This window comes from Drosophila tropicalis, unplaced genomic scaffold, assembly GCF_018151085.1.
Source record: "Drosophila tropicalis isolate 14030-0801.00 unplaced genomic scaffold, ASM1815108v1 contig_859, whole genome shotgun sequence".
Lineage (NCBI taxonomy): Eukaryota > Metazoa > Arthropoda > Insecta > Diptera > Drosophilidae > Drosophila > Drosophila tropicalis.
In genome coordinates, this window is record NW_027173353.1 from 4059314 (window position 1) to 4068923 (window position 9610).

A 9610-nucleotide genomic window follows, 5' to 3' on the forward strand; every position below is an offset into this window, starting at 1 on the left:
AATTGGCAACAAGTGCGGCTCAGCTGTTCGATAACTTTACTTTTGCAGCTTATCTACATATGTAAAACTCATGTAATGTAGATTTTATATAGGGCGGCAAATTTGAATTAAAGTGGGCTGTAAATTATAAGCTATTAATGTTCATATATTTTACGGTTTTTTTTAAATTATAAATTAGCTTACATAGTAATAGATTTTAAATACTTTACCAATTTAACTAAATAGCTGTGTCTCCGCCCCCAAAAATTTCCAACCCCTGCTGTTTAATAGTGGGCGGTGTCAGTCCTCAAGTAAAAGGACCAATGACTGTTCAGCAAACTTGGCCAATTCATTGCGCCGGCGTAGGTCAACAAAAAACTACATACTTGAACCAAGCCTTTGAAACAATTCCTTGTTGCTGATCCCATATGAAGTGTTTCCAAAATTTAGTTTCATTTCGCATACGAAACATACGAGTGTTTACCGGATATTGGCAGTGAAGTTTTTTCCAATAAGAAAAGTTTAATTGAATTGTCTACATGGCCAGTGTTGGTGTTGATATTGGTGGCAATGATGAGGGTGAAGTGACTGTGAAACGTCCACGTGTAAGTGCGAAATCCCTGAAATTAGTTGATCCGCAGCAGCCCAAGGCTTCAAATCGTGTACCCAAATGTGCCCGATGCAGGAATCATGGAATAATTTCAGAACTCAGAGGACATAAAAAGCTCTGCACCTACAAGAATTGCAAATGTCCGAAATGTGTTTTAATCTTTGAACGCCAACGCATTATGGCCGCACAGGTAAGCCCCCAGAACATAGTCGGATCGGGACATTTCTTTAAATTTAATTTTATTAAACAAAAAAAATAGTTATTGGTCTATATTTTTATCCTTTTGTAAGTAAACTACTCTCTCATGTGCTGTTTGGTAGAAAAGCTTTATAATTTCGACCCGTGCACTTTTGTTCTAAAACTTTCATGAATTTGATAAATCCATAATAGATTCATCGTACGTCTGAAGAAATTACAAAATCTTCTTTCTAATAAATTTGAAATAAAATAATATTTATGTGTACGTTTAATCATACTAATTAAGATTGTTTTAAAAATAAGACTTTCTGAGAGATGTCTCAGAGTGTCCCTAAACACCCACGATTTTCATTGGAAGAGCGGTTCATTGAGAGATCAGCAAAAGAGCGGTTTCAAACTTTCTTCCGTTTGTATTTTGGGCACTGAGCGACTAGGTGAGAGAGAGAGAGGGGTTCAGTGGGAGAGTGCTTTTCAAACTTTCTTCCGTTCTTCGCTGATCCGGTAAGTGAAAGAGAGAGAGCGGCTCTCAAACTTTCGTTCTTTGGCGGTGCCTCTCCAGCCCGTCGCTGCCGCTGAGTGTATAAAAGCACCTGCAACAGGGGGCAGCGTTGCTCGATCGGTTGTTTCTTTGACGTCATAACAATTTAGATATCAGGCTGAATTATCAGCTAATCCTAATTATTATTATTATTTTATTATAATTATTTATATTTTTTATTATTAGTGCAAGATGTAATCACCTTGGAATGCAAAATGTAAATACAACTTAAAGGTTTGGTAATTACTAAATAACTAAACTTCCATTCTATCAAATGAAATTTGTTTTACATTTGGCAACGGGTGCATAGATAAATGTTATTTTAATTAATTATTTTTATTTAAGATACTAAAACAGAGAAACAAATTCAATTCCAATGAAATCCATTTGATAAATAGTCATAGTCCATTGAGTTAACCATTCGACATAGTTCTAATTTGAAACACAAATATCCTCTAGCTAGTGGCGCAATCCGCCTTGAGCAAATGAAATGAAATCAAATACAAAGCAAAGTCCAGGGAAATCCCCAAACTAGTCCTCGCTTCTCGGATGATGATGATGATGGAAAGTTGTCAAAGCGTATGGAACAAATCGAGCAAAATATCCGCTTACAAAAATTCTGTTTGCACAAGTGTTGGCTGGTCTCGCATTTCATTAGCCAGGCAGGATTGGGATGGGGAGTGGATGGAAATGGGAATGGGGCAACTTGGTCTCATGGGATTTGCTGTGGCATTTTGTTTATGCTGTGTGTGGGATAAAGTCAAACACTGAGATTCTTGAACACACTTGTCGCATATTAATTTCAATTGTCTATTCCCTGTTTTAGGTGGCCCTAAAGCGTCAGCAGGCTGTCGAGGATGCAATTGCCTTGCGTCTGGTCGCCAATAAGACGGGGCGCAAATTCGATGCTTTGCCGCCGGGTAATATCTTTGGCCTCACAGTGACTCAGCCCAATGAGCTGGAGAACAAGATAGTATCTGATGAGGATGCCGATGATGATGGCAATAATAATGACACAAAACAAGAGCCACCATCTAAAAATGCTGAACAGCAAGGAGCAATAGTAGATCCACCAGCGGTGGCCGAAGATTTAAGTGCTACGCGTCGGGAGAATGTATCCCAGACGGCCATCGATATGCTGGCTCAGTTATTTCCTCAACGTAAACGATCTGTTCTGGAATTGGTGTTGAAACGTTGCGATCTCGACTTGATACGTGCCATCGAGAATGTTTCGCCAACGGCTCAGGGATCTAGTGCTTCATTGCAAATACCAGAACCACCACCACCAATTCAGGCTCTGCAATTGGTTCAGCCCTCAAGGAGCAGTGCCTTTAGACCAGTGATTGCTGAACAGGTATGAAAGGAAAAAGTGTATTTTCCCTACAATCATATCTTTCTTTTCTTTTGCAGTATCCGGGCAAAGCACCCATGATGGAGCTGAAACCAACGGCATCCACATCGACCTCATCGTCCTCGATCTTGGGTAGCAGTTCGCTTTGTGCCTATCCCAAGTGGTTTGTTCCCCTATCTTTTCCTGTCACCATGGGCCATCTATCGAATCTGGCACCACGTTGCACTTTGCCCAATTGCCCATGTCTGGACAGCTATCAATTCCATTAAACGACACCAACAGTTTTCTGTATACTAAATAAAATTTATTCAATCTAACGCCTCCCCATCATCATCCTCATCGTCATCATCATCATCTTCGGATAGAAACATGCGATCCTCCTCATCGCTTTGCTGGGCACCTCCTCGTCGATTTGCAGACATTTGTGTTAAATTGCCATAAGCAGAACTCGGATTAGTTGAGCTCGGTGCCGTTGGAGCAGTGTGGACTGTGCCCAGACTTCTCTTCGTTTGATTCGATCTTCGCCACTTGGCGCGACGATTTTGAAACCAAGTCTTCACCTGACGATCAGTTAGTTTCAATTGCAATGCCAAATGACGTCGCTCCTCGGGCGACAGATACTTGGAGCTGGCAAATCGACTTTCGAGATTTTTGGTTTGCTGTGAGGTGAAACGGATTTGGCCCCCTTTACGTTTCACTCCAAAGTTGGACATGTAGAAACTAGCCGCCGGATAGGCATTGCAATAGAGGGCAGCAGCTGCAGTGGCTGGATTGGTAAATCCTAGAAAAGAACAAAATGCGAAAAATTTCAAGATTAAATGGAGTTTAACTAAATTCTTTGTTTTATGTTGAAATGTGGCCCAGCAAGTGAATATATATTTATAATATATCAGTTAAATTTGTATTCTTCACTCCTTAACTAACTATCTAATAAGCTTTACTATCTAGGCAAGTTGCAGGCATTTGAAATATATAGAAATACTTATCAATTCGATTCATATATGATATCTTTCGATTTCGATTGGCTACTTTTGATTTTAAGCTCTGCCACTCAATCTCACGTCTGTCCTTTTCTATCATTCATTTGCCCAATCGTCCAATCGGCCCTTATCAGGTCGGACAAGCTACTACGACTAGCTATGTATATTCCAATTGGAAACATGTGCACAAGTTGGAGTCGTCCAGATATCAGTTAGGGGGAATGTCAACGCCCACTTGTAAATGGAGGCACTATCGACGCCATTGCGAAACATGAGTATGTATTTTATTAGAAATAAGTAAGTATTGTGCCTCATACCCACCCAAAGCAAAGCAGTGGCAATCAAATTGATTCTCCCACCTCTCAACTCAACTCAATTGTCATAATTTCATGTTATCAGTAATGAGCACCCAAAAAAACAAAACCAAAATCAAAATCAAAACTCGCCCCAACAAGTAATTCGAATTGTACCTATGATTTCCATTATACACCCCGCTCCCGGTTTCAAGTGGGGTGAAGGTGAGTCTCTGATAACAATTGATGATGAAACGGAAATTCGCACTTCGCTACAATTAAATCATGCTGAAATAATGCTGATATTTTTGTCCAAACTTACCTCAACCTATTGACAAAAAAAAAAAATACCCCAGAAATCAAATGTCATAATTTAAATTGTTACAAATAGACTTATTAACGCTTATTTTTATTAAGTGTGCGATAAGCAGCCTGACCAACACCTGTTTCCCCCCCGTTCCCTCTTGCCCATTTAGCCAACCAATTCATTGGCCCTAATCTTTCAATATTAAATTTGTTATTATTTTATAATGTCCCATGTTAAAAAAAATATCAAGCTACTGCTCCTTAGTGCCACAAGCGTAGGCAATTGGTTATCTTACAAGAAGATGATGGACAGCGCCTATTAATCGCCTCTAATAGCATTTTTTTGTCTTAGATAAGCCACTTGAAATCGTTCAAATCGATTGGCTAGACGAACTTATCAATGCTCTGCCTGAAATAAGCGGATGTTGGTCAAGTGTTTCCAAAATAAAAAATTACAATAATCAAATCAAGTTCCATACTTAGATGGCATATGCAGAATTCTGTCATTTTACGTTAAGAATCTTTTGCTTAATCAATTAGAAAGCGGAAATATTAATAACACTGCACAACAAAATTGCAAATTTTAGCTTTAAAATACTTAAATTTGTCCTATTTTGTTTAGGAACATTATAGATATAACTTTAAAATTCTCATTTTAAAGTTTTCATTTCATAATTTCGACATTTTTTGTCAATTTAAAGAATTTTTATGTTCTAAAGTCCACAGATAGTGGAAATAATCTTCTAAGTTATTTTATTTTATGCTAAGTAGTGCAATCAATGAGTAAAGAAAATCTTTAGACATCGAACATCGGGTATCAGTAGAAATTATGAATGAAGTCATATCTTGAGATTAGGATTGAGGCTAATTTCTGATAATATAAACATTAAATATTAAATTAAAAAAACCTAAATTCTTTCACATCGCAACACTTTTGAGATCCTACGAGTTGGTAAGACTTTTTTTAAGACCTTTTTTTGACCTTATCAACTTAAAGAGATTATGTAATAGATCCCTATTCCTTAACAATTGAAGTCATTCATTCCACAGGTTACAACCATTATGTTAGATTAAATTAATCTCTGAGAATCAATGACTGACAAAGTTTCCCACATAGTGCATATTCCCATTTTCAACCCCTTTATTTTCTAGTGGTAGTTTTTATAAATAGTTTGCCTAGATGGCTCTCACCTCAATTTCAAATATTTGTCATATTTGTTGATAAGCGATCCCCGAAAATATTTCATATATTTTTTGATGTGTGTGTGTGTTTGGTGACGACTAGTTGAAGTGGGCACCCGTTTATGTGCGCCAATCTTTGCGTGAATTGGAACGAGTTCCTACGACTTTATCAGTTGTAATAATAACAACTAGAATTGGAAATAAATGTGGTTAGGGATGGGGTTACCAGTGCACCCACAATGTGTTGGGAGTCCGAAATGCACAAGGAATGAGAAACACATTTGGATTCAAGTGGCATTGGCGCCAACACTTGACTTTGACAAACACAACAATCTCTGTATACTCTCATCCCACTTTCTCTTCTCCACATTAATCATGATAGCTTAATGTGGGATCAAAGCATGGAATCGATATATATTCAAAGGTTTTAACTATTCTAATTTTTTGTGGGTCTCACCTACCTATAAGTATTTTATGGTATTAATTCTCAAGTTCATTGGCAGCAAATAGAAATAGTTTATATAGAAATGTTTGGTTTTTTCGGAATCATAAAGTAATCTATCATAGACGATTAACAATTGCCAATGTAAGATAAAATATTTAGATATTAACCTTTTTTGCTATCCTCCCTCTCTCTCCCTGTCTCCCTCTCTCTCTCTCTTTCTTTCTATTGTTTTATCAGCATTTTGAAACCTAATTAATAATTAAAAAGCTCGTTCATTTCTTGAATGAAAGAAAATTAGTTGACTCATATCCGGTCTATATACATAAACAAATGCTAATTATACAAACTATATGTAAGTATATATAAATCATAAAAATTCTGACCAATAACATTATGAATGGCGTAATTAACTAAACCTTGGACATTGGGTAACCAAAAGTAAATTCTATTGACTCATCAGTGCAAGACTTAAGGGACTTATCTTACAAAAGTAACTACTAAGTATATACAAGCCCACAGAAAGGGCAAAAATCAAAGTAATTTAAGTAAGTAATTGAATATGGCATTGAGAAACCTAATTAGATATAGTATTTAATTGAATTTCAACATGAAGGACGCAATAGGAAAGTAAGTTACAAGAAAAAAAAAGGATCGTGATTTTATAAATCTTAAGTACTTAAGTCTTAATATCTAAAACTAATGTTAGACATTTTCAACACAGAAGGAATTAAAAAGAATCTTTCTATTACATTTTGGCGACCTCTAAAAACATTATTTACCCCTAAAGTTAATCTAAAACGGCAAATGACAAATAATATAATTCATTTTAGTTCTTTCAAAACAGTTTTAAAAAAAAATCTTTTCTATACAAGTAAATTTCAAAAATATTCAAAATATTAAGTTTTCAATCATTTTGATTGTTGTTAGAACTTTGTCTTCACTCAATTGAATGTTGGCTAATGTCTTAGGATATTTAGGGATTAGGGAGTCGAAAATTTCCTAATAATTGTATACGATTGTGGGCATTTAGATCTATATACATATATCAAAATTTATACACATTTCGAAGAAATATAATAATGTTTTATTATACAAATCTTTGGATAAGTCTTCAAAGATTCCAAAGAATAATATTTGTTGGGTGTGTCCATGATGGAAAGATCGAATCTTATAGGGAAAATTTTAGAAATTCTATTGAAACTTGGAAGCTCTAACTTTTTTATATCAAAGACATATTAATCCCGCCTAACTTTAATAAAATATTTATAACCGAATCAGATTGGATGCAGAATATTTTAGACGTTCATATAGTTATTGATCATACTTGATCTTATAAATATTTGTAAGTTTACCCACCTTCGCAGTCCAGGAACGGAGCATATTGATCGCAGTAGCCTGCCGTCGGTTGGGCAGCAGCTGCTGCTGCCACAGCTGCCGCCTGAAAGTGGGGCATAAAGAGCGAAGGATTCTTCTGCAAGTTGAGAACTTGCTGATAGAATAACGAGGCGGGATCTGGATACATTGGTGTGGGTGGATTGAAGCGCAGAGTTGTGGGCGAGAGCAGTGTTCCGGCTGCCGCAGTTGTGGATTCCAGATTCTTGATGGCATATTGTGCGGCCATTGCTTCGCGTGATAGATCATAGATTGTGGCAATTGATGATGCTGCCGACGATGTTGAGCCGGTAGATGTGTTGTTACTGGATGTGGTCACTGCTGTTGGACTATGACAGGCGGATACGCGGCGCGGTAATGAAAGATGCGGATACGCTTTGATTGAAACTGCACTCTCTGTATTATTATTATTGGGACTTGAGCTTTTCCGTTCCAATATATTCTCAATAGAGAATGAGGATTTGTTATTACTAGATTTGGCAATTTGGTTTTCCATAATGATAATCTATTTTTTGTGGACACTACCGGAGCGTGGCGAGGCGACTTCTTTGGTCGCCGACGGTGAACTAAAATAATTGCGAGCACTCGGAATTGGTCTCTCAGTCAGTCCTCAGTTCCAGGGCCCAATAAATTGTACCTAAATCTGATTTCACAGAATATAATAGATTGTACATATAATGTTGTGCTAATGGGGTAAGATATCAATATTAACAGTATAATAGAGCGGTATGTAGATATGACTGGTACACTGAAAGAAAAAAAGGGGCTTGGTTTCCAAATAAAATTTCTTATCAATTTGAATGGTATTGATTGAAGTTTTCACAATATATAGAGTCAAAAATGATCAAGTTTATAGATTCTTTGATTTTGAAAGAGAAAACAAAAAGAATTTAACCAAAATATTTGAATATTTAAGTCGTCGTTTAACATCAATTTTTTATATGTTTTTGGCTTAAAGGAAAATCTGATCTTATCTTGCTTCTTAAATAGGAATTTGGCGACCCTTGTTTTGTTTACTCAATCCCTTGATCCTCCTGGCTCTACTGGCTATATAAAAACTTCCGTTTTACTTAAAGATTGCCTAGCTATTTCTATGTATTTCTTTCAGTGTGGACATTCTAGGTGTAGGCATTTACGTATGTACATAGATAATGCTCTGGTTATAGGTGGTAGGCATATGGGCTATGGCTACCACTACCAGCCATCCATCCATCTATATTGATAAGACGAGGGAAATATGGCTCCTCGAGTTTCCAATTGCAGACAACAACGACGACGACAACGACAATAAACGACGACGACACCACCCAATCGCCGATCCACCAGTCATATAAATCAAAACCCTCGGTGCTTATTAAACACACACATATACACTTAGAACTACCCTCAAAATGATGTTGCACCCGCAACTTCCTCAACTCCCTCAACACTCAATGACTATAGGAGCTCAGGTCGGTACTTTTGATCAAATAATTGTTAATCACCCATTATCAGTTATCGCTTGGTCGGGTACTTGGTCGTATTCGGTTAGGGGATCGTACATATATACACATACATTTACAAAAGACAGAGAGGGCTATACATATATATGTATATAGAGAGAAAGAGAGAGACTACTGTTAAATTATTTTGGTTTATTGTTGTTGTAAACAAATTAGAATTACCAATATACACCCACACTTAGAACCAGAACTGTCCATCTCTTCCCACTGCCGATATCGCTTTGATTGAGTAATCGAAATTTTGGTATTTGTTGTTATTTTTCTATAATGCGGCACGGAGGGGGTACAGTGGGGGGGCTTTGTGAAACAATTTATGAAGAAAAGGTATGTAGAAGTTGTGAGGAATAGTCTCTCTCTCTCTTTATTCTTATCAAATGGTCTCCTCGTTTAAGCCTCTGAGATGATGGATTACCTTCGATTTCGGGCCTTGTGTGTTGGGCGATAAAATGTTCCTAATTGTTGTTATTTTTATTGTTTAGTTGTAGTTGTAGTTGTTGGTGAGAAAGATACCAAATATATATGTGTGTATGTAGATACCGACTATATGATATTTAGTTTTTTTTTTTCAGGTTGCCCCCATTCGTATCGTTCAGATAAGTCTCATATTTCAGTAGTCGTAGAACAGAATCTTTTGTTATTCTTTCTTTTGTGGGTTTTTATTTGGGTGTGTGGTTAGCAAAAGGTGTGAATGAATGTGGGTGGGAAAACATAATCTATCAGAACTACCCAATCTTTTGCAATGAATCAATTTAGGTTTAAGACCTACATACATATAGATTAGGTTCCCATGAAAGAAAGCTGATTGAAGATTGTTGTTAAAAGGTGTTCATTATG

At 36.8% G+C, this 9610-nt stretch overlaps 2 protein-coding genes across 2 annotated transcripts; one reads left to right on the top strand and one right to left on the bottom strand.

Moving 5' to 3' along the window:
• Nucleotides 1-518: 518 nt before the first annotated feature.
• Nucleotides 519-2945, top strand: dmrt93B (doublesex-Mab related 93B). The gene is made up of 3 exons (XM_068296517.1): nucleotides 519-779; nucleotides 2152-2679; nucleotides 2736-2945. The coding sequence occupies exons 1-3, from the start codon at nucleotides 519-521 to the stop codon at nucleotides 2943-2945; spliced, it is 999 nt and encodes a 332-aa protein (XP_068152618.1).
• Nucleotides 2946-2984: 39 nt separating this feature from the next.
• HHEX (Hematopoietically expressed homeobox) lies at nucleotides 2985-7770 on the bottom strand. Its single transcript, XM_068296519.1, has 2 exons — nucleotides 7239-7770; nucleotides 2985-3457 (listed from the first exon to the last, which is right to left on the bottom strand). Exons 1-2 carry the CDS (start codon nucleotides 7768-7770, stop codon nucleotides 2985-2987), a joined length of 1005 nt encoding a protein of 334 aa, XP_068152620.1.
• Nucleotides 7771-9610: the final 1840 nt, after the last annotated feature.

Excerpts from the sequence above, each read along its gene's own strand:
- dmrt93B (XM_068296517.1), top strand. The coding sequence starts at position 519 with ATGGCCAGTGTTGGTGTTGATATTGGTGGCAATGATGAGGGTGAAGTG. Across the intron at positions 780-2,151 it reads AACGCATTATGGCCGCACAG|GTGGCCCTAAAGCGTCAGCA; the intron begins GTAAGCCCCCAG and ends TCCCTGTTTTAG. Across the intron at positions 2,680-2,735 it reads GACCAGTGATTGCTGAACAG|TATCCGGGCAAAGCACCCAT; the intron begins GTATGAAAGGAA and ends TTTCTTTTGCAG.
- HHEX (XM_068296519.1), bottom strand. The coding sequence starts at position 7,770 with ATGGAAAACCAAATTGCCAAATCTAGTAATAACAAATCCTCATTCTCT. Across the intron at positions 3,458-7,238 it reads TCCGTTCCTGGACTGCGAAG|GATTTACCAATCCAGCCACT; the intron begins GTGGGTAAACTT and ends GTTCTTTTCTAG.